The sequence below is a fragment of the Borostomias antarcticus genome, assembly GCF_949987555.1.
Source record: "Borostomias antarcticus genome assembly, chromosome: 14".
Classification (NCBI taxonomy): Eukaryota; Metazoa; Chordata; class Actinopteri; order Stomiiformes; family Stomiidae; genus Borostomias; species Borostomias antarcticus.
Window position 1 is genome coordinate 18,694,564 of NC_140247.1, and position 25,860 is coordinate 18,720,423.

At 47.8% G+C, this 25,860-nt stretch overlaps 1 protein-coding gene across 1 annotated transcript in view; it reads left to right on the forward strand.

The window, feature by feature from the left end:
• The window catches only part of gria1a (glutamate receptor, ionotropic, AMPA 1a), a gene marked incomplete at both ends in the record, with an annotated part of 92,436 nt that overhangs the window by 27,165 nt on the left and 39,411 nt on the right, over positions 1-25,860 (forward strand). Inside the window, 6 exon segments of the mRNA XM_084448900.1 lie at positions 2,932-3,116; positions 13,146-13,199; positions 22,225-22,383; positions 22,854-23,021; positions 24,041-24,145; positions 24,728-24,838. Of these exon segments, the coding sequence (XP_084305026.1) occupies positions 2,932-3,116; positions 13,146-13,199; positions 22,225-22,383; positions 22,854-23,021; positions 24,041-24,145; positions 24,728-24,838 (782 nt within the window).

A 25,860-nucleotide genomic window follows, 5' to 3' on the forward strand; every position in this document is an offset into this window, starting at 1 on the left:
TGGAGAATTCCGACCATACAAACAAAATGGCTGACGCCCTATATAGTGTACTATATAGTGAATAGGGAGCGATTCCGAACACAGCTCCAGACTCTTAACCTGAGGGGAGGGGGAAACAGAGGAGTTGTCGATGGTGAGGGTGGAACTGGGATGTTTGGTGGGGATGGATTTAGAGCAGAGGAGGCTCGTCCATTGAGGTAGGGGAGGACAGTCCTCCTCAGTTTTTGGAGAGAAGAGAGGGATTAAAATAGAAATATATGCATTTATTTATTTATAATTAATATTTAATATGATCTCAGTTTTGTTCATAAATGTAGTAAAAATCCATTGTTGAAATTCTCAAGATCCAACAGTGACATCTACTAAAAGTGCAGCTGGAGGAGCCATACATATCTTATGGAAGGGAGGACAGTCCTCCTTTAGGGCGGGTTCTTTTATATTAAATCAATGTAATGCCTTTTTTTGTGCTAATTTGTGATTGGCCAAAACACTGAAAATGATTCGCATCGGAGGACTGTCCTCAAGCCCTGTCTGAACAGAATTGAAATATTGACATTTTGTTGGTCCAATCACATTCCAGATTTACCACAGTGAGTGTGAGGAGTGGTGGTTAATACATCGTTAATTTGCATCGTTAATACAAATGTATAGACGGTGCAATGCAACTTATGTAAAAAGTTAGTTGTGTCCAAGGGGGTAATACCAGCAACCTACGAAACACAAGTTTTACCTTCAGTGAACGTGAAGCAGTGCAGCGTGTTTGACTGCTAATGCTAACGCTGTTGGCTCTGATAGCAATGCTGCAGTAGAAGATGAGCCAGGCTAAAGATGCAGGTAACACTCATTATCGTTATTATAAATAAGTCTGTACAGTGTCGTTGTCGCCCCCTCCCCCCCCAAAAAAAAAAAAGAATGGCAACAGTCGCAGACTTTTAGACCGCTAACATTTTTAGCATAAGTCAATGGAGTCACCAGCCGCCACTGGTTTAAAGCTGATGAGGACGACCTCAGTCTTATCACTGGTAAGTTTGAGGAAGTTAGAGGAGAACCAAGATTTAATTTCCTGCAAACAGGCACAGAGGGAGGGGGGCAGGAAGGCGGAGGTGGGTTTGGATCAACATAAACAACAGGAAACTAAAACTAAGACCGACCAATATAGAACACAGTTGGCCAGAAGACAGAGAACACAGACAAAAGAAGGGAGAGAGATAAAATAAGGTTTGCAGTAGCCAACGGGGCGGCTGTAGCTCAGTTGGTAGAGCGGGTCATTCAATGATCGAAGGGTCAGTGGTTCGAATCCCAGCTCCAACTGTCCACATGTCGAAGTGTCTTTGAGCAAGACACCTAACCCCAAATTGCTCCCAATGAGCAGGTTAACACCTTGCATGGCAGCTGCCACCATTGGTGTGTGAATGGGTGAATGAGAGGCCATTGTAAAGCGCTTTGAGTGCCGCTAAGGTGGAAAAGCGCTATATAAGTGTAGTCCATTTAACATTTACCGACGTGGGGGGGCTTTTACTTCTAACTAATTACATCGTACGAGCGGGACTACGTCCAAAATATATCATCCAGAAAGTCATTGTTGATCACAGAAGGGCTGTTATCTGGTAAAAGCCACTCCGCCGCCATTACACACTTTTTTTACATTGTGGAATAGCGTCTGGCCGCAGTCCTGGGGAGGATGAGATTGGTCTGATGCTGTGTAAATGTGCAGCCAGGATCAATGGGCTCTCATTTTCCTGTCCTGCCATGGTGCCTTCAGCCCATTGGCTGCTACCCACTCGTCCTCCCTGTGATGCGTTAGTCCATTAGCAGTCAGCAGTGACAGAATAACGGAGTGGCCTGCAGGTAATTGGTGTATCGGAGGAACCTGGTTCTACAGTGGCTTTGATGGCGCTTTGTGTGTGTGTGTGTGTGTGTGTGTGTGTGTGTGTGTGTGTGTGTGTGTGTGTGTGTGTGCATGCGTGTGAAGCATTTTGCAACTGGCTACATTAACAACGGCAGTAACCACAGGTGTGAGTTAGTGTGGAGTTAGATGTTCAGAGAGGGCTTGCACCTGCAGCCAGGGCGTGGCAGCCATCTTGTGTGTGTGTGTGTGTGTGTGTACGAGATTGGTTATTCATCTTAGCATTGCTAGGGCTGTGAAATCGCACCTGAACATGCCAGCAGCATTGACGGTCTCTGGTATCTACGTACAGGAAAGTGTCAGTTGGATAAGCTTCTCGCCAACTGGCTATTCTGCTTATTTGAAATGATGCTCTTTTTCTACAGTTGTAGCCTATTGTATGATAAACCCCTACACACCTTCTGGTGGTCAACTTTATAACATAAAGGTATTGAGTGGACACACAGCCAGAATCTAACTGTGCTAACTGCTAATGTCCTAGCTGACCTCTGACCTCTCACTGCCCTCCCCTCCCCTCCCCTCCCCTCCCCTCCCCCTCCCCTAGGGATGTAACAATAACCGGGGTAATGATAAACCACAAAACAATTAAATTAAATTGATCATGATAAAATTATCATTAAAACCGTGTTTGATTTCTGCGCTTTTGCAAAACTCACTAAATACGGTCCAGCGTCAACCAAAGTTAGCAACGGTCTCCAAGACACATTCTTTTAAAGTTAATGCAAACAAAAAGTGCATAGTGCTGCTAATTTTATCTGTGGTTTTCAATATAAAACAAATTTCAGCGTGTATCAGTAGTTTTAGAAAAATTTCAGCATATTTTATAATACCGCGATAATACTGATAACTGTGATAATTTTGGTCACTATGATCGTGATATGAAATTTTCATACCGTTACATCTCTACCCCCCTTCCCCCCACAGATCTGGCATATTGAGTGGACACACAGCCAGAGTCAGAGTTGAACTGTGCTAACTGCTAACGTCCTAGCTGACCTCTGACCTCTCACTGCCCCACCCCCCAGGTCTGGCGGTGCTCCAGAAGGTTCTGGACACGGCGGCGGAGCGAAGCTGGCGGGTCACGTCCGTCAATGTGGAGAGCATGACGGAGGCCTCCTTCCTCAAGGTGTTCCAGGACCTGGACAAGCGGAAGGAGGGACAGATCGTCATCGACTGCGAGACGGAGAGACTCACCGCCATCCTAAAGAAGGTTAGGCTGATCTCAGCATGCTGCCGTCGTATCACTTTTATTTATTTTATTAGGTATGAAGTTACATTTTAAAGGTGAAAAAGTGCACTTTCCATTCGAAGATGTTCAACTCCCACCTGCAATCTTTCACATGGAGACAGGTGGAGTTTTCAGTTTATTAGTTTTTTTTTTGCTGAGTTTATTGTGTTGAATGCAGCAGAAAAGTAAATGTACCCCAACCTCTGAGGACTGATTCTGGGGGAGATTAAGCTGTTCTGTGGACCTAAAACATGATGAATATCCCTTTCCTATCCCAGCCCAGAAAACAGGCCTTATCAGATGAACGAGGGAAGAAGAGAGCAAGAACAAGAAGAGTAAAAAAAAAGAGATAGAGAGAGAAGGGCAGATAAACAGAGACAGAGAGAGTGATATAGAAACAGAAAGAGAAAGAGATAGCGAATGCAGACAGATTGATAGAGAGGGAGCAGGAGAGAGAGAGAGAGCGAGAGAGAGAGAGGGAGAGAGAGAGAGACAGAGAGAGAGATAGAGAGAGAGAGAGAGAGATAGAGAGAGAGAGACTTCCCGGCGGTCGTTCTGGGTGGTGTGTGTGAGCAGAGCACAGATAAATAACCTGCTGGTATTTGCAGCCGCACTTCACTACTAGGCTGCTGAAGGAGGCAGGAACCAATGGAATGACACACATACACTTATGCACGCACGCGCTCGCACACACACACACACACATGCACGCACACACAGATGTGCTCATATACACACACACATCCACAAGCCTGCATGCACCCACACATGCGGGCGCACATGCACGCCACACACACGCACACACATGCACACACACGCACACACATGCACACACACACACAGACATATTAATTTTCCCCGTGGCTACTTCAGATGCTTCTGTACAGATGGGAGCTCTTGGGGGTAGTAATCTCACCCGCGGGATCTCAACGCACCGTCTGCGGCATTCCGCACCACCGCTCTCATGCCCATAGAGGGAGAAGTAATACTACTCACTGACCCATCGCTGTAGCCTTGCCTGGCACATGAAATGAGCTTACCTTGTTCTCAAACTCCTTGTTTTCCATCAGGTTGTAATTTAATTATTACGAACATAGCTATCTATCTATAGTATCTATCTCTGTAACTGCCGTCGGGTCTATATCTGTTAACTCGTATGGAACAAGGTTTCGGGACAAGTAGAGGTTTAACACAGTAGGCTAGCTAGCTAGCTAGCTAGCTAACAGAGTGTTCTCATATGGAACATGGCATCAGGACGAGTAAGCTAGCTAACGGAGCTGACTAGAGATGTGTTCGAAATGGTTCACTCACTCCCTATTCCCTATGTAGTGTTCCCCATATAGTGAACTACATAGGGAATGATTTAACGGTTTTCGGACACTACATGGAATGTCATTGCGTTGGATTTTCAATGACACAAGCAAGCAGACGCGCCCAGTATCATGTAAACCAGGGGTCCCCAAACTTTTCAGCCCGCGACCCCCAAAATAACAGTGCCAGAGACTTGCGACCCCCTCTATACCCGGAGGTGGTTGAAGCATGCCTGCGCACACGCACTAATAGGCATAACAACAACAACAACACGCACTGATAGGCATAACAACAACAACAAAAGAACACAATCTATTGTAATATTTTACAATAGCAGTAGCTGTATTATTATTAATGTAAATACTATTTTTACCTTACTAACAATTATAGTTAATAGGATATTTTGGATTGTTTTTATGATCTCACAACCCCCCCACCTCATCATCTCAGGAGCACTGATGGCAGCAGGTTGAAATATCAGGTAGTATTCAGGTTCCATGTTTAGTTGAATGATAAATCCCATATAAATGGTTGGAATTCTAATGATGTGCAAGTGGGGTTTTGTCAACTTTAGTGCTGTCTGCTAATAGTAGGCTGTGAAGCTGCACGATAAGACTGTGATGGCAAGTTAGTTCACGACAGCAGCTTCCATAATATTAACGGTAGCTAAAAAGCAGTTAGCTAACGTTGCAACGATGATTCCTGTAGCTGTTTTGATGCTGTTGGTTCAACTTCTGTTTCTCGGGCACGGAACGGAAACAGAAACAAATTCAAACTTGCATTAACAGCAAAACAGCTACAGGAATTATCGTAACGTTAGCTAACTGCTTTAGCCACTGATAGCTACTGTACCGTCTTCTTCACTTCTTCTCCTTCGGTAAAACATGACAGCATTGTATTGTGGTATAGTGGAGTGCCTAAGCTGAAGCAGGAAGAGAAAACCGCCATGGGACCTTAAATCAGAAAAAAATATGAATGTTAGTGAATGGCGTGAGAAAAATAATGTATTGATCATGATTGAATTGTGCCATGACCATCACATATGATGTTTGTCAATTTAAAGCATACGTTTTAATCATCCCGGTTAACCCGCAAGTTAGCTAATATTAGCTAGCCGACACTGGTTTAACACTCACCAAAACCAAGCCGATCTCGCATGCCAGCTCTTACAGAACTAACTAACTCTCCTTTCACATTCCTGCAGCTCTCAACATGGCCAGACTTTTTTTCACCTCTTTTAATCATTTTTAACTCGTTCTGGAATAACTTTGCAGTATTATGACAAACTGCAACTTTCTTGACTTGCAAAAGTATGTTTTATATTGACGAACATCATATGTGATGGTCATGGCACAATTCAAACGGGATCAATAAATTATTTGTTTATCACCAGTGACTACCGTACATATTTTTTCAGAATAAAGGTCCCATGGGACGGCTTTTCCTGCTTCCGCTTAGGCACTCTATTGTAGGCTAGACATGCACCGTACACAAACACCATCCACGTGATACAGGGGTCAGATGTCAGGGGTCATGGGTCAGCTAGCTAGTTACCTACTGTACCAGTTAGCTACCAATTAAGTGGACGCAGGCTGATCTACTGTACGAAATTGGACCTAATAGTGTTCTCATATGGAACGAGGCATCAGGACGAGTAGGCTAGCACAGTTGTTTCAAGACCAGCAGTAGTGGTTTAATTTCTGTCCTCCTTCGCTTGGCTATTCTTATTGGGGTGAACTGACCAGCTGTTTTAAATCACCGGTATAAACAGGAAGAGATGCCCGCTCCTGATATGACTGGATCTACACAGCAAACAAGCATAGCAGTGCGTCACAAACCCCAACTTCTTTCATGTTGAAATTCACCTGATGGACTGAGGGGTTGCAGGTGTGCTGCGTGGGGTCATCAAATCATTCATTCATTCATTTCAGACACAGGCAACATGATACAGGCACAGTATTTTGAAATAAGATGCTGTTGGTCAATGTTGTGTTATTGTTTTTTTTATTTGCAAAAAAAGGCTCTGTTCATACATCAAAATAGATACACAAAACAAAGCCACTTGCACTAGTACCAGTCTTCATTCGTAGACTATGGGAGAAATACACTGTGAGCCCAGCCTGCTAAATCTGCTCAAAGACGCCACCTGGCGGTGGTGCATCACTAAACTGAAATAACGGCTGTCTGAAATCTCACGAGATTTACAATGGGACTTCCCCATGAAATACCGCGATGGTGAAATGCTGCGATGGTGAAATGCTGCGATGGTGAAATACCGCGATGGTGAAATGCCAAGGCCTGGATAATTTCTAGAGGCTCCCAACTATATGTGTCTGTGTGTGTGCATGTGTGTGTGTGTGTGTGTGTGAGAGAGAGAGAGCGAAAGAGAGAGAGAGAGCGTGTGTGTGTGCGTGTATGTGTGAGAGAGAGAGAGCGCGTGTGTGTGTATGTGTGTGTGTGTGTGAGAGAGAGAGAGAGAGAGAGAGAGAGAGAGAGTGTATGTGTGTGAGTGTGTGTGTGTGTGTGTGTGTGTGTGAGAGAGAGAGAGAGAGAGAGAGAGAGTGTGTGTATGTGTGTGAGCATGTGTGTGTGTGTGTGTGAGCGAGAGAGAGAGAGAGAGAGTGTGTGTGTGTGTATATGTGTGAGAGAGAGAGAGAAAGAGAGAGAGTTATTGATGGCCCGGTGTCCACAGTTAAGGTTATTGCATCAGTTCTCGCCAGTTTACAGGAGCTGAGTCTGAGAAGTCACACCATCCATCACCCAGACCTTCTCTCTGCCTCTAAAGTAGCCTGCTTGTACACACACACACACACTCACACACATACACACTCAAACACACACACACACACACACACAGACACGCACACACACACACACACACACACACACACACAGACACACGCATACACACTCACACACATACACACACACACACACACAGACACGCACACACACACACACAGACACACACATGCACACACACACACACATGCACACAGACACACATACACGCACACACATGCTCTCTCTCTCTCACTCACACACACATGCTCACACACAGACACACATACACACACACACATACACACACACAAACAAACATACACACACTTGTACACATCCTCCGAGCCTCCCCCTTGCCCTCTAAACTCAGTCCTGGTTATCTCATGCCAGAACACTGGTTTCCTCCAGATGGTCTCAGGAAATACCTGGAGGGTTCCTGTCTGCCCTCTGAATGCTGATTGGTTCTTTCAAATAGTATTTTCTTTTTATTTATTGAACATTATTTATACTGGGGAATCAATTAAAGCAAAGGTCTCTTTTCCAACGGAGCCCTCCTTACATCTAGGTATATACTGGAAAATGATAATTTACAAGAAACAGCAAGACAATAATAATACAATAATAATACATTATAATCACAACACAACAGTCCAAACATGCAAACTATTAGCAACAATGGGGTTGACTGATGCGTTTCCATTTCAAGTCTAGGGTCATTTCTCCGAAGCTCAGAGATAATTGAATTCACTGCGTCTGTCTGGTGTATAACCTTTACTGTGAGGGCTCTGGGTGTGTGAGCCGGTATCTGGGGAGTGTGTGTCCGAGGAGCGGGTCACGTGCGTGGGGCCGGGCGTTCCCCGCCCTGGGCTGGGCTGGAGGGAGCCCCTGGCGCTGGGGTCACCCTTAATAACTAATGCCATGGTCTGTCACACCCTGGGGCTTAATGCTGCTTGGTGTTTCACAAACACACAAGCATGCACACACACACACAAGCATGCACACACACACACACAAACACACAAGCATGCACACACACACACAGACACGCGCACACACAGACAAGCATGCACACACACATAAACACGCGCACACACACACAAGCATGCACACACATACAAACAGACACGCACACACACACTCACACATGCACGCACACACACATACCCACACTCAAATACACACGCACACACACACACACACACACAAATGTGGGGTATAACTACTGTATGTGTGGGGAGCACTCACAGGACCAGGGGATGTGTGCAAAACATTCATTTTGTGGAGGGGCTTCTGTAGCTCAGTTGGTAGAGCAGGTCGTTCAGTGATCGAAAGGTCAGTGGTTCGAATCCCAGCTCCGACTGTCCACATGTCAAAGTGTCCTTGAGCAAGACACCTAACCCCAAATTGCTCCCAATGAGCAGATTAGCACCTTGCATGGCAGCTGCTGCCATTGGTGTGTGAATGTGTGTGTGAATGGGTGAAGAGGCCATTGTAAAGCGCTTTGAGTGCCTCTAAGGTGGAAAAGCGCTATATAAGTGTAGTCCATTTACCATTTGGAGTACTTGAGCAGAAACTGAGAACAGCCTGGCCTTTGTCATTACCCTAGTTCTAGTCGTCGCTGTGATCACCAGTGTACGTTGTAAAATCTAATGTCAAATGTACTTCTGTAGACTACTGTATCATCAGTGTAAGCATATATCTGCCATCCTTATTAAGCCTCATTAGTGGGTCTCCCATGATAGCTGAGAGACAAGGTCTCCACACACACACACACACACACACACACACTGGCTCCATAGATAGCTCTCAGCTCAGGGAGAAGGATAAGGACACAGGGTAATTAGCTGCACATGTGGTCCAGCTAACACAGCCCAGACTCACCCTGTCATCTCTTTCACCTTATCATCTCTCACTGTGTCATTCCTCACTCTGTCACCTCCTTCACCCTGTCATATCTCACTGTCATCCCTCACCCTGTCATCTCTTTCACCATGTCACCCCTCACTCTGCCATCTCTTTCACCCTGTCATCTCCCACTTTGTCATCTCCTTCACCCTGTCATCTCTCACTGTGTCATCCCTCACTCTGTCATCTCCTTCACCCTGTCATCTCTCACTCTGTCATCTCTCACTCTGTCATCCCTCACTCTGTCATCTCCTTCACCCTGTCATCTCTCACTCTGTCACCCCTTACTCTGTCATCTCTTTCAACCTGTCATCTCTCACTCTGTCATTCTTACTCAGTCACATATTTCACCCTGTCATCTCTCACTCTGTCATCTCTTTCACCCTGTAATTTCTCACTCTGTCATCTCTCACTGTCATCCCTTACTGTCATCTCTCACTCTGTCATCCCTTACTCTGTCATCTCTTTTACCCTGTAATTTCTCACTCTGTCATCGCTCACTGTCATCCCTTACTCTGTCATCTCTCACTCTGCCATCTCTCACTCTGTCATCTCTTTCACCCTGTCATCTCCCACTCTGTCATCCCTCTCACTGTCATCCCTCACTCTGTCATCTCTTTCACCCTGCCTTCTCTCACTTTCATTCCTCTGTCATATTTTTCACCTTGTCATCTCTCACTCTGTCATCCCTTACTCTGTCATCTCTCACTCTGCCATCTCTCACTCTGTCATCTCTTTCACCCTGTCATCTCCCACTCTGTCATCTCTCACTCTGTCATCTCTCACTCTGTCATCTCTCCCACCTGATATCTCTCACTTTGCCATTGTTCATTCTGTCACCCCTCACCCTTTCATCTCTCACTCTGTCATCTCACTATGTCATCCATCACCCTATCATCGTTCACTCGGCCATCTCTCCAGCGAACACCAATGGTTAGCTGCAGTACACTGCTTTCAAATCAAATCAAGCCTCATTTGGTTAGCTCATTTTAAAATGCAGTGTCACAAAAGGTTTCACAAGAACCCAGTGTTATCAACACCAGACACAATAGTAGCCTATGGACTACAAACGGAGGTGGAATGATTTGAAAAAGAGAACAAAGGAGAAAATACCATTCAATAACTCCCGGGCCAAAAATATCCTGTTTTTCTCACTGTATCTTTTGTCATTGCATTTGTTTGTCATGTCATCTCAAAATAAATTAGTTTGAGCAGAGCTGTCCATGGTGCTGAATATTTAGGCCGAAGTTGGGCGTAGGCTATTTTTCTTACTTTTCATTTAATGTTTGGTTGTAGGCCTAATGATGTAGACCTAGGCTATTTGTATATTTGATCAAAGTATCAAAAAATATAATTCGACAACTTTATTTTGTTGCAGACAGCAAAGTAAATCATGTGAAATAATGCCTGACATGTCTGCCCTCATCTGCTCGCACATGAGGCAGGTGGGCAGGTGGGTCCTGGTCATCGTCAGAGTCTTCATTTCCGTGCTCCTCAGGATGCAGACCCACATCCATGCGCAGACTGGCTCTCATGGCAATGTTGTGCAGGATGGAGGATACTACAGTACAATGATCTGGCATACTTTGGGGGGATTATATAGCATTGCCCCACCGCTACGATCCAGGCATCTAAGTTGGCTTTTTAAGATGCCAAATGTGCGCTCGATGACACCGCACATTCTGATGTGAGCCCGATTGTACGCCACCTCTCCAACGTTGGTAGACTTGCGCACTGTAGTCATCAGCCATGGCTGGAGTTGATAGCTGCCGTCACCTATGATACCAAAGCACATACTTTCCCCCCACACATTCACAATGAATATTACAGCACAAACGTTTTCTCAAAACAACTTTATTATCTTACCCAGTAACCAGGGATTGTCATCCATGTCTTGCATCATTCCGCACAGACTGCTCTTCCTAATAATGTAGGCTAGCTGTCGTGCACCAACCCTGGGAATTTGGCAACCTCTGCTTCCATGATCACTGGAAACGCTGGCCATGGCCCTTATCAATGCGCTTCAATTATCACAAACTGAAGAACACAAATAATCACTATAACTGCATGTGGCAATTAGCGCCGATCTTTGTGAATTGGACTGTTGCACTGAGGCTCATTTGCATATAAATGGGCACATGTTTCGCCCATATTACCTCATTTAAATATCCGCAAATAACACAAGCGCACAGAAACGGTAAGATGACGGCAACGCAGTTAGCACGGTATTTCATAACAGCGAGTGCTTTGTGAATAGCAAGGTTTATTTGGGGGTTATTTGCACAGGAATAGCGGCAGAAAAACCTGTGCAATCCCTTTGTGAATTCACCCCATAGTCTACTGGGAAGTGATGCGTCCCCTTGAATCGTAACCTTGGGCATGTAAAAGATGCATGTTTTTGTTTTTTGCTTCGTGCTGTGGAAATGACTATTTTGCCTAGCGCTAAGCTCATCTTTATTCATGAGATGAGTGGATGTAGAGGAGTGAGTAACGTGAATATTCATCAGCAGAGCCCTGCTGTTAATATGTCTTCCACAGCAGTGTTTCTGTGTCTGCTGAACTTTACAAGGTCGCACATGTGGGCCACTGCTCTTCCGTTGCACTGTGTGGCTGCCTGCTCCTAACATCAGACACACACACACACGCACGCACACACACAGTTTAGCATTTACAGTATTACCTTGTGGGGCCCACTAAACCTAACTGTAACCATAAAATGTAAACCTAACCCTAAACATAATCTTTGACCCCTAACTCTAACCTTAAGCCTACCCTTAAACCTAACCTTAAAGGAGTAGTTTGAAATTGAGAGTTTAACATGTTTTTTTGAATGATTTTTCAAGGTGCCCACCCACATCCATTGTATGACCAAAACGGTGGTAGAGCAATTATCAGACTTTCTCAAAAGTGCTAGTTTTGTCAACGTTTTGATCTGAACCATTGTATATGATCATAAGTAACCTTAAAACAGGACTAAACATGCATTTTCCCTTTACTACTCCTTTAAAGGGGCACTTTTAACCGATTAGCATTAAGCCTTGTATCATTCTAAATGTTAAAAGTATACTGTAAAAACACCACTTCAAGAACCAAAATAGTCAAAACAACAGGCTGAATACACTATCGGGGTTACAAACTCATCATTACCAGAAACTGATTGTTTTTCACTGCCATTGTTTTCGCGTTTGGAAATACATCGGAGTGAATGCAGCTGACGGCTAACTATGGCTCATTCACCTCCATGTATTTATATAACACGAAAACAACGGCAGTGAAAAACAATCTGGTCTGCTACTGATAAGTTTGTAACCCCGATAGTGTATTCAGCCTGTTATTTTGACTATTTTGGTTCTTGAAGTGGTGTTTTTACAGTGAACTTTTAACATTGAAGTCAACGGGCACTTCCGCATCCACACCCCAGACTGACCAATGTGGCTGCCAGGTGAATAAGGCGAATACAAGGTGCTGTTGTTCACCATCAAGGCCTTCCACAGCCTAGCCCCCCAGTTACATCTGTGACCTGATCCAACACCACACCTCCAGCCAGCCCCTGAGATCCCCGGATCAAGGGCTCTTGGCGACGCCCCGGACCCGGCTGAAAACAAAGGGGGGTGGGTCTTTTGGGGCGGCGGCCCCGAGGCTGTAGAACTCTGAGAGCTGCTGCATCTGCGACGGCTGAAGACTTGTTCAGACAGGCTTTTGAACAAGCGTAGGCCGTATTACTGTTTGACTGTTGCACTTTGTTGTCCTTTTGTTCGTTTGGTTTGGCTGTACTTTACCTTTCCTCATGCCGTATGTGACTGTATTTTAAAGTAGTTTTTTTTGTTTTTTTCCTGCTGGTTGCACTTTAATGTTTTTTCTTTCTTTCTGTAAAACACTGCACTCGTGCTGGGAAGGGTGCTGTATAAATAAAGTTGTATTTACTTACACGCGCGCACACACACGCACGCACACTCACACACACCACCCTCCTGTGTAACAGAGATATCACCCTCCTCTTTTATTTTCCAGATTGTGGAACAGGGGAAGAATGCCAAGAGCTACCACTACATCCTGGCCAACCTGGTAAGAGCACCAGCATCATTATCTAACGCTAGCGCCCACTGGTATCTAATGTATGAAATCAGCCTGTAAGTGCTCTCTGTGAGTCACATCCTCCACCTCCTCTCCACTCCTCTCCTCTCCTTACCAGCTCTCCTCTCTACCCTGCCTCTCCCCTCTTCTGCACCTCTCTTCTCCTTACCAGCTCTCCTCTCTACCCTGCCTCTCCCCTCTTCTGCACCTCTCTTCTCCTTACCAGCTCTCCTCTCTACCCTGCCTCTCCCCTCTTCTGCACCTCTCTTCTCCTTACCAGCTCTCCTCTCTACCCTGCCTCTCCCCTCTTCTGCACCTCTCCTCTCCTCTCTACTTATCCTCTCCTCTCCACCTCTCCCATCTCTCTTCTCATCTCCTCTCTACCTCTTGTCGTGTAAAATAATTTACTAGGTCTTAGGTCAAATTCCAAGAAATAAATCTAAGTCCAGATTGGTTTAAAAGTTCCAAAATAACTTCAGAGTCCGAGAAGAAAAAACAACTCGAGGCACAAAGAGTCCAAATGCGATTTGACTTTAATGCTTTTCAGAAACAAACAGCATATAAGTCAGGAGCTTCCCCGGGAAAGAACAACTTTTCCCTTTGTCTAATTGACCTTTATAGTCTTATCACCCCTTCCCCCCACCCTTGACCACATCCCATTTTCCATACATCACTACTTTTGCCACCAATCAAATGATGTCTAGTTTTGCTGGCTCAGCAAATAACTCATGTTCTACATTCATGTCCCCCCCCCCCCTCCCCCCCCCCCAGCTTCCTGGGTGTAAGGACTGTCTGCTTATTGAGAGGAAATAGGGCCAGACCGGAATCTCCACTGCCCCCCCACAGGAGGAGGAGAAAATACCTATAAATCTCTGCATAAAAAATAGGGCCCGACCGGAATCTCAACTGCCCCCCCCTCTCCCAGCTTCCTGGGTGAAGGACTCTGTCTGCTTTTTAAGAGGAAAACTAGGGCCCTTCCGGAATCTCAACTGCCCCCCCACAGGAAAAGGAGCAAATACTTTTTACTTGCTATACATACCTCTGCATAATCAGCACTATTCTCTGGCTGCTATTGGCCGAGGCTACTTGAAACCAGGCCAGGAATTTCAGCAGGAAGAAGAGAAAAGAGCATCTTGTATGCTCAGGCTGGGTGCGCATTTATGCTTTCCTGCGTTAACCTGATTCAGTGGGGACATTCCATTCTCTACACATCCGTTCCCGGTGGCTACATCTGGTGGTGACTTTTTTATACTACTATTGGGCAGATTTATTGTTGGTTTCATCTACTATCCCTCATGAGCAGATCAGCCTTTAAAGTTCTGGTTACGTAGAACAAGATTACAATATCATGACATGATTAAAATGCAGGGGAGCTGAATCAAATTAAATCACTACACTCTCCTCTCCACCCCTCCTCTCCACCTCTCCTCTCCATCTCTCCTCTCTACCTCTCCTCTCCACCTCTACTCTCCATCTCTCTACCTCTCCTCTCCACCTCTCCTCTCCATCTCTCCTCTCATCTCTCCTCTCTACCTCTCCTCTCCACCTCTCCTCTCCATCTCTCCTCTCATCATTCCTCTCTACCTCTCCTCTCCACCTCTCCTCTCCATCTCTACCTCTCCTCTCTGCCTCTCCTCTCTACCTCTCCTATCTACCTCTCCTCTCCTCTACCTCTTCTCTACCTCTCATCTGCCTCTCCTCTCTGCCTCTCCTCTACCTCTCCTCTCCTATCTACCTCTCATCTCCTCTACCTCTCATCTACCTCTCCTCTACCTCTCCTCTCATCCACCTCTCCTCTCCTCTACCTCTCCTCTCCTATCTATCTCTCATCCACCTCTCCTCTCCTCTACCTCTCCTCTCCTCTAGTCCACTCTCTCCTCTGTAGCGGCAGGAGAGAGAGAGAGAGAGAGAGACAGCAGGAGAGAGAGAGAGAGAGCAGGAGAGAGAGAGACAGCAGGAGAGAGCGGGAGAGAGAGCGGGAGAGAGAGAGAGAGAGCGGGAAAGAGAGAGACAGCAGGAGAGAGAGAGCGGGAGACAGAGAGCGGGAGAGAGAGAGAGAGTAGGAGAGAGAAAGCGATAGAGAGAGAGAGCGAGAGAGACAGAGACCGTCCCTGATTCACTGTGACAGTCTGCAGCAGGGTGATACAGAGCTGCAGAGAGAAAGAGAGAAAGCAAAACAAACTCACACACACACACACACACACACACACACACACGCTCACACACACGGCCAGCGAGCCAGGGAGAGAGCCAGGCATCAGAAGGTCAGACGTGTAACTGCCCTCTTAGGCTCTTAGGCCAGAGCAGAGCGGGGCTCAGCCGCCAGCGTCCCGACCCAGCGTCATACGACAACAACACCAAACGCCGGCCGAAAGCAGCATTTCTATTCTGCTCACAGCAGGGATTCTAGAGTAGCTCAATCTCTCTCTCGTCTGATCGGCTTGTTAGATTTAATTGTAAATGGAAAAGCATGGAAAGCAATAACGTCTGACCAAGCCGTGCGCTATCTCCATAATGCCTCCATTAACGGAGTGTGAAAGAATTACTTTTCCGTGCTCCTACCTTCGCCGTGTCTCCTTTATTTGTGTGTGCGTGTGTGTGTGCGTACGTGCGTGTGTGTGCGTGTGTGTGTGCGTGCGTGTGTGTGTGTGTGTGCTGAAGACAGCTACACATATAAGATATTTCCCCCTCTGTGTCCACGCGTCAGCCAGGGCCAGTTTCTATAGTAACGTTCGCAGCTCACTGCACTGCATTATGGGACACGTGGAGCAGAACCAGGACTACCCTGCCTGCTCAGCTGGGAAATATGGACACCTGGCAGGCCAGGTACACCAGGGAGGAGAGGGAGGAGAGGGGGAGAGGGAGGAGAGGGGGAGATGAGGGCAGGCCAGGTACACCAGGGAGGACAGGAGAGGGGGAGGAGAGTGAGGATAAGGCGAGTGGAGGAGAGGGATGAGAGGAGGAGAGGAATGAGGGGAGGAGAGGGGAGAGGAGGAGAGGGATGAGGGGAGGAGAAGAGGGATGAGGGGAGGAAGGGTGGAGAGGATGAGAGGAGGAGAGGGATGAGGGGAGGAGAAGAGGGAGAGAGGAGGAGAGGGATGAGGGGAGGAGAGGGAGGAGAGGGGTAGCAGAAAGAGGGGAGAAAAGAGATGGGAGGAGGAGAGCGGAGAGGAGGAGAGGAACAGAGAAGCAGATATTGATAGAGTGAGATATTGAGGGAGATATTGATAAAGAGAGATATTGAGGGAGATATTGATAGAGAGAGATATTGAGGGAGATATTGATAGAGAGAGATATTGAGGGAGATATTGATAGAGAGAGATATTGAGGGAGATATTGATAGAGAGAGAGATATTGAGGGAGATATTGATAGAGAGAGATATTGAGGGAGATATTGATAGAGAGAGATATTGAGGGAGATATTGATAGAGAGAGATATTGAGGGAGATATTGATAGAGAGAGAGATATTGAGGGAGATATTGATAGAGAGAGATATTGAGGGAGATATTGATAGAGAGAGATATTGGGGGAGATATTGATAGAGAGAGAGATATATTGGGGGAGATATTGATAGAGAGAGATATTAGGGAGATATTGATAGAGAGAGATATTGAGGGAGATATTGATAGAGAGAGATATTGAGGGAGATATTGATAGAGAGAGATATTGAGGAAGATATTGATAGAGAGAGATATTGAGGGAGATATTGATAGAGAGAGATATTGAGGGAGATATTGATAGAGAGAGAGATATTGAGGGAGATATTGATAGAGAGAGATATTGAGGGAGATATTGATAGAGAGAGATATTGGGGGAGATATTGATAGAGAGAGAGATATATTGGGGGAGATATTGATAGAGAGAGATATTGAGGGAGATATTGATAGAGAGAGATATTGAGGGAGATATTGATAGAGAGAGATATTGAGGGAGATATTGATAGAGAGAGAGATATTGAGGGAGATATTGATAGAGAGAGATATTGAGGGAGATATTGATAGAGAGAGATATTGGGGGAGATATTGATAGAGAGAGAGATATATTGGGGGAGATATTGATAGAGAGAGATATTGAGGGAGATATTGATAGAGAGAGATATTGGGGGAGATATTGATAGAGAGAGAGATATTGGGGGAGATATTGATAGAGAGATATATATTGGGGGAGATATTGATAGAGAGAGATATTGAGGGAGATATTGAGGGAGATATTGATAGAGAGAGATATAGAGGGAGATATTGAGCCGTGACCGTGTCGATCGACCACAGGGGCATCGGAGTGACGGGGCAACCAGTCGCCCCGAGGTAGCAGAGCGTAGCGGTCGGGAGGGGGTGTAGGGCTTGACCATGGCCTGGAGGTAGGAGGGAGATTTTCCTTTCACTGACCTGTAGACTAGTACCAGAGATGCAGTAGTCCAGGCGGGAAGGACAGGAGCATGGATGAGCGTCTCATCAGTGAGGAAGGCGCCAACCCTCCTGATGTGGTTGAGCAGGAATCCGCCGGAGCGTGTAACCGATGCAATGTTTGCCGAGAATGACAGTTGAGTCATCCAGGGTCACGCCCGGAAAAATAAATAGCTTACCTCACTCGTCTTCGGTGTAATAAGCACACTGAGAACATATATCGTAGGCATCCATTAGGGCCCGCCGTCTCCTTCGACGTCCTTGTGTGCGTCTCTGAATTGTGTGAAGCAATAACAAGCCTCCATTGTTCACATGTCTGGACATGTGCTCACATTGTTTCCTCTGTTCTTATTTGGTTGGAACAACGGATAATAGAAGCTACTATAATAGAAGCTACTATCACAATCGCTGTACACTGCTACTGCGTCATTGTTGTCCTCCACAATGTGATTTTTTGACAGAAAGCGATTTTCCCTCAGGACATTTCCTGTCCAACAGATAAACGACCTGTCAGGCGGTTTGTTTAACACCCGACTATGTGAACACTAGGCTACCTAAGGAAAAATGCAACTTACTCTTGAATGGGACCAAATTTAGCGCACTATAGGCGTGAGATCGATTGCACATTCAAAGCTTTTGGACAATCCATACTAGACCATATGGAAAAACAAAACGAGTGCAGATGAGAGAGATAGGAGAAGGGGGCCATTGAGATAGAGAGATAGAGAGAGGGAAAGAGGGAGAGAAAAATAATGAGATAACCTATGTCACCCCTGATCAATGGGATTGAGAATCACAAACCACAGAAGAGAGAGAGAGAGAGCACATGATCAATAACAAGGTCTGCCTGTGGAACTGTGTTGGAGAGACAGACAGACAGAGAGAGAGACGGAGATAAAAGAGAGATAAAAAGATATAAGAAAGAAACAGAGACAAAGTGGGGGCCGACAGTCAGGCGCCCTCCTTCGTTCCTTCGCCTGACCGCCTGACGGGCCATCGTTCCTCCCCTGGCAGCTGATGGCTCCTCCTCCTCATCCATCTCTCTGTGTGCAGCTGCTCCTGTCTGGCTGTGATTCATCAAGGAGACCGATAACCTGCCAGCGCGCTGAGCGCGGTGTACTGCAAGCATCCTCACGATTGCTCACTCTCCATGGAGTTTGTCCCTCACCTGACGAAACCGGGGTGGGGGGGGGGGGGGGCTATTAGATTGACCCTTGGGCGGGGGACGACAGGTTCACTTGTTTTATTTTCTTTCAGTGTGTGGTTATCTCTCTTTCTCTCGCATGTTCTCTCTCTCTGTTTCTCTTTCTCCTCTGTCTCCATTTCTATTTCTGTCTCTCTCCCTCACTCCCATCGTGCTACATACCATCGCAACAATGTAGCCTACATCCTTTTTTTTTTTTTATTAAATATGAATATTGTCTCAAAATTAAAACACTTTTGAAACATTTCTTAACAGGCAATTCCGAGGGCGCCCCCAACCACCCCCCCACCCCCACACACACCCCCCCCCCCCCCCTCCTGCTTGCCGCCATAGAGAGAGTGTTCCTCTCTCCTCAGAGGAGCAGCTGTTGACAAGCTGTGTGAGAAAAGCCTCTGTCAAGGTTGGTCAGGCACAGATATAGCTCCTCATTCTGAATGAGCTGGAACATGAGTCAGCGGTACAGACCGTCACATTACATTGCTTTGTACTTTGTCTCCGAATAATCCAGCAATGTTCCTCATTTGAAAGAAGGAAAACATTTGAAAAAGAACGTGGGGGGGAAAAAAAAGCGCATTTTGAGGACTGCCAACATAAGGACCCAAACTGTGTCACAGTCGTACTGTAGCGCCCTTTCTTATGGGTGTGTACTGCATGACCACTCGCCTCGCCGCGGTTCAGCTACCGTACCAAGAGGACTGGCGCGCTAATGTTGCTAAGACCTTCTCCTGGGGGGAAATCCCCTAGAACTCATTTCCTAGAACTCCCCCTGTAGATGGTATTCAGGCAGCGGGGTAGAAGAGGAGACAAGGGACCCGCCTGCTTTATATCCCACTATATCCAGGCAGTTGCAAGAGAGAAAACACCTCATTCTCAGGTTTCTGTCGATGGGGAAAAAATTTCCAGCAGATGTCTTAGTTACAAGATTGAATTAGGCAAGCAGTGTTGTGTTTACACATATGGTATTTATGCAGTTTGGTTTGAGAAATCCCCACGATGCTCTGCAGTAAACACGGACGTGTTTTGGTTATCACGGACGTATAAACCTCATCTGCCGATAGGAAAATATATTTTTTCCATCAGATGTCTTAGTTACAGCAATAATGAACTAGGTTTCGTGTGTGGCATTTTTTCCGTTTTAGAAAATCCATTTGGGAAATCAACGTGATCGCTAAACGCTTTTTTTGAGCAGTGAATTTACACTTTGCCAGTAGACTCCCTGCTCAGCCAATCAGAAATGTTCAGCGTTGCCACCCCACCCACAAAGTACTTTTCCCCCGGCAAGAGTACTACCTCGGGAGCTGGGTGTTTTTTGGGGGTCGAAAGTCCCACGAACCCGCCCATAGACCCCAGCCCCTTTGGTGTGAACACGGTGAGCTACCCCCAAAGGTCCGTAGTTCGGGGGGAAAGGTATGGAGGTGTGAAGGGGCCTAAGACTGCCTGTCTTGGGAAGCCTTCCTCAGGTATGCAGCCTCTGTTGTGCTCCGACATCATCAGGGTGTAGATTAGCCCTGGTCTTGGATTAGCCCTGGTCACTATCAGGGTGTAGATTAGCCCTGGTCTTGGATTAGCCCTGGTCACTATCAGGGTGTAGATTAGCCCTGGTCTTGGATTAGCCCTGGTCACTATCAGGGTGTAGATTAGCCCTGGTCTTGGATTAGCCCTGGTCACTATCAGGGTGTAGATTAGCCCTGGTCTTGGATTAGCCCTGGTCACTATCAGGGTGTAGATTAGCCCTGGTCTTGGATTAGCCCTGGTCACTATCAGGGTGTAGATTAGCCCTGGTCTTGGATTAGCCCTGGTCACTATCAGGGTGTAGATTAGCCCTGGTCTTGGATTAGCCCTGGTCACTATCAGGGTGTAGATTAGCCCTGGTCTTGGATTAGCCCTGGTCACTATCAGGGTGTAGATTAGCCCTGGTCTTGGATTAGCCCTGGTCACTATCAGGGTGTAGATTAGCCCTGGTCTTGGATTAGCCCTGGTCACTATCAGGGTGTAGATTAGCTCTGGTCTTGGATTAGCCCTGGTCACTATCAGGGTGTAGATTAGCCCTGGTCTTGGATTAGCCCTGGTCACTATCAGGGTGTAGATTAGCTCTGGTCTTGGATTAGCCCTGGTCACTATCAGGGTGTAGATTAGCCCTGGTCTTGGATTAGCCCTGGTCACTATCAGGGTGTAGATTAGCTCTGGTCTTGGATTAGCCCTGGTCACTATCAGGGTGTAGATTAGCCCTGGTCTTGGATTAGCCCTGGTAACTATCAGGGTGTAGATTAGCCCTGGTCTTGGTTTAGCCCTGGTCACTATCAGGGTGTAGATTAGCCCTGGTCTTGGATTAGCCCTGGTCACTATCAGGGTGTAGATTAGCTCTGGTCTTGGATTAGCCCTGGTCACTATCAGGGTGTAGATTAGCCCTGGTCTTGGATTAGCCCTGGTAACTAGCAGGGTATAGATTAGCCCTGGTCTGGCAGTGATTCCTCTCTCTCTCTCTCTCTCTCTGGGGATAAGGGCTTCTTTATCTCTCTGAGGGATAACCAACACCATCCCTGAGAAAGAGAGGGATTTGCCTTTTTCTCATCAAGCATCATTGACCCTGTCTGTCCGCTGTATCTTAAAGCAGGAGTTGTAATTAAAAGCTGTTCCACAACACTGGCCTTTACTGAGAACACTGATCATTTGCATCACGCTCTCTCCCTCTCCCTCCGCCTCTCTCTCTCTCTGCCTGTCCCACTCTCCCTCCCTTTCTCCCTCGCTTTCTCCCTCCCTTTCTCTCTCGCTTTCCCTCCCCATCTCTCTCTCCTCCTCTCTCTGTAAAAAAAGTAAAACTCAGGTTGCTAGAGCTCACATTCTGCTTCTGTCTGTCTCTCTCCCTGTCTGTCTGTCTCTCTCCCTGTCTGTCTGTCCCTCTCCCTGTCTGTCTGTCTCTCTCCCTGTCTGTCTGTCTCTCTCCCTGTCTGTCTCTCTCCCTGTCTGTCTGTCCCTCTCCCTGTCTGTCTGTCTCTCTCCCTGTCTGTCTGTCTCTCTCCCTGTGTCTGTCTGTCTCTCTCCCTGTCTGTCTGTCTCTCTCTCTCCCTGTCTGTCTGTCTCTCTCCCTGTCTGTCTGTCTCTCTCCCTGTCTGTCTGTCTCTCTCTCTCCCTGTCTGTCTGTCTCTCTCCCTGTCTGTCTGTCTCTCTCCCTGTCTGTCTCTCTCCCTGTCTGTCTCTCTCCCTGTCTGTCTTTCTCTCTTCCTGTCTGTCTCTCTCCCTGTCTCTCTCCCTGTCTGTCTTTCTCTCTCCCTGTTTCTGTCTGTCTCTCTCCCTGTCTGTCTGTCTGTCTCCCTGTCTGTCGGTCTCTCTCCCTGTCTGTCTTTCTGTCTGTCTCTCTCTCCCTGTCTACCTGTCTGTCCGTCCGTCCGTCCGTCTGTCCTCTCCCAGGGCTTCCTGGACATCGACCTGACCGACCTGAGGAAGGGCGGGGCCAACATCACCGGCTTCCAGCTGGTCAACCACTCAGAGCCCAACGTCAGCCGCATCGTCCAGCAGTGGAGGGAGTTTGACAACAAGGACGCCAAGGTCCCCAAGAGAGGCCTCAAGGTGTGCTGTTCTGTTCTGATCGGTTCTGCTCTGTTCTGATCGGTTCTGTTCTGATCGGTTCTGTTCTGCTCTGCTCTGCTCTGCTCTGCTCTGTTCTGTTCTGTTCTGATCGGTTCTGTTCTGATCGGTTCTGTTCTGATCGGTTCTGTTCTGTTCTGATCGGTTCTGTTCTGCTCTGCTCTGCTCTGCTCTGCTCTGCTCTGCTCTGCTCTGATCTGATCTGATCGGTTCTGTTCTGTTCTTTTCTGCTCTGCTCTGCTCTGCTCTGTTCTTCTGTTCTGTTCTGTTCTGTTCTGTTCTGTTCTGTTCTGTTCTGATCTGATCTGTTCTGTTCTTATCGGTTCTGTTCTGTTCTGTTCTGCTCTGCTCTGTTCTGCTCTGTTCTGATCGGTTCTGCACTGATATGATCTTCCACCCCCCCCCCCCCCCCCCTCTATCTCTCTCTCTCTCTCTCTCTCTCTGTCAATCAGTACACTGGAGCTCTGACATATGATGGAGTCAAAGTGATGTCGACAGCCTTCCAGAACCTCCGCAGGCAGAGGATCGACATCTCCCGTCGGGGTAACGCCGGGGAGTGTCTGGCCAACCCCCCCGCACCCTGGGGGCAGGGCATAGACATCCAGAGAGCTCTGCAGCAGGTACACACACACACTCTCTCACAGATGCATGCGCACACACACGTGTGTGAGTGGCACCTCAGCTAACAGAGCCTGAATCCGGCCGCGCTGAACAAATTACATCTCCATTCTGTCGTGTAAAGTTCACATTGAGTTGCCAAAGAGCCTCGCACCATCGAAGGTGACATCACAGCAAGTAAACAACACAGCCGGGCAATAAAACCAGACCGTGATCATCATGGAATATGACACCAACAATTGAGTTTATAAATGGAATGGTTGTAAAGGTGAGCGCATAGTGGAACAGCTGGCACGCACCAACACACACACACACACACACACACACACACACACACACACACACACACACAGAGAACGTTACAAATAAGATAAATGGCTATCTTAAAAAAAAACACACATAATCTGCTCATTGGCTCATTGGTGATTGCGGATTCTCTCAAAACGCAATTCACTCAAAACACAATCAATGTCAATACACCTGCTGATTTTTTTATGAATACAATTCTGTAGGATGTACAATACAATATAATTGCAGAGATGTGTTGAGCTGGCCCCGAACAGTGTGTGATCCCTACGATCGGTTAGTGAGGCGTTCAGCTCAGCGTGTGCAAGCCCCAGAGAGGGCGGGTTTGACTGACCATCTGGCCATCTGCCCGCCGGCTGGAATGGAGATGAATGTTGGGTTCGCTCAATTTGCTACCGCTGCTCAGCCAAGGCAAACACAGGCAGCACTCACACTCACACCCTGGCATTCGCATATACTGTACACACACACACAGCCACACAAACACACACATGTGCACGCGCACACACACACACACACAGCCACACACACACATGTGCACGTACACACACACACACACACACACACACACACACACACACACACACACACACACACAGCTCTCCAAGCCTGAGCGGGGCAGATGAACAGGAGGTTCATCGGATCTAGATTAGTCTCCCATCCGCTAACACCCCTGATCCTCCTGACCTCTGACCTCCTCCCACCGCTGTCCCAGGTGCGCATCGACGGGCTGACCGGCCACATCCAGTTCAACGAGAAAGGAAGACGGACCAACTACACCGTCAGCGTGATGGAGCTCGCCCCCTCCGGGCCCAAGAAGGTGAGACCCCCTGACCACCTGACAGAAGTCCAACTCGACAACAGCTACTGTGGTTCCGGTTGCGATCGGCCAGGAGGCAGTTGGAACCGGGCCAATAACCACAATATACCGACGGGTAAATCCCTCCGCGCTGATTGCAGCGTGGTTGCATACGCAGTAGCAACGGTAAACAAAGCAAAATGATCTCGGACTGCGGATGGATGAAAGCAACGTGGCTGAGCTCAATTGAACACTACAAACCCATCATATTTTTCTATAAAAAACAACATGAATTGAACAGTGCAGTGCTGTTGTATGAAAGCAATAACACACTCGAGGTTATGCTTCAGCGTGGCTATTGGCTGGCTCCGCTCGGCGTGGCGCCCTGCCGTAGCGCTAGCCGTGCCGATAACCGCGACGGAACACGACCTCGAGTGTGTTATTGCGGACGGGGCAATCATGGGTGGGGATTATGGGTGGGATGGATGATTCACACTCATGCAGAAGAGCAGTTGACGAGCGTGGGTTGTTTGTTTGTTTGTTTGTTTGTTTGTTTGTTTGTTTGTTTGTGTGTTGTCTTGCGCTCCCTCGTCCGGGTCTCAGGTGGGGTACTGGAACGAGGACGAGAAGTACGTGAGCACGGCCACCTACATGCGCAGCAGCAACGGCACCTACGGCCTGGCGAACAGGACCTACATCGTCACCACCATCCTGGTGAGCGCGCACGCCTGCGCGCGTGTATGTGTGTGGGAGAGAGAGAGGGAGGGAGGTAGGGAGGGAGGGAGGGAGGGAGGGAGGGAGAGCTGTGAGCCTGGATAATAATGCGTCCCACGGAGCCCCAGTCCGATAGTATTCATCTCTTCCTCTCCCGAGCGATCGAGTTCTTTTGAGTTCTCAGACATGGGGAAGAATTCCCGCTGACTGCAGCAATTACCCCCCCCCCCCGCCTCCCCCTCACCTCCTCCCTCGTCTCCTCCCCCCCCCCCCTCCCTCCACCCTCGTCTCTATCATCCTGTCCTCCCTCCCCTCCTCCCTCCCCTCCTCTCCCTCCCCTCCCCTCCTCCCCCCCCCCCCTCCCTACCTGTGGGTTCAATCCCTGGCCCATACCAAAAACTATAAAAATGGGAGCCATTGCCTCCCTGCTTGGCACTCACCATCCAGGGTTGGAATTGGGGGGTTCGGTAATGATTCCCGAGCGCGGCACCGCTGCTGCTCACCGCTCCCCCAGGGGAAGGGTCAAATGAGGAAAACAAATTTCACACACTCAGGTGTGTGACATCAGTGGGACTTTAACCTTTAACCTTTAATCTCCTCCCTCCCCCTCCCCTCTATCCTCCAGTCCTCCCTCCCCTCCACCCCCCCTTCCCTCCCCCTCCCCCCTCCTCTCCTCCTTCCCTCCCTCCTCCCTCCCTCCTCCCTCCCCTCCCCCTCCCCTCTATCCTCTGGTCCTCCCTCCCCCCCTCCCCTCCTCCCTCTCCTCCCTCCCCTCTCTATCCTCCCCTCCTCCCTCTCCTCCCTCCCCTCTCTATCCTCCCCTCCTCCCTCCCCTCCTCCCTCCCTTTCCCCTCTCTATCCTCCCCTCCTCCCTCCCCTCCTCCCTCCCTCTCCCCTCTCCCCTCTCTATCCTCCCCTCCTCCCTCCCCTCCTCCCTCCCCTCCCCTCTCTCTCCTCTGGTCCTTCGTGCTGGTCTGCCGGCTCTGTCTCGGTCTGTCTGCTCCTCCCTGCTGCTGTCTCTC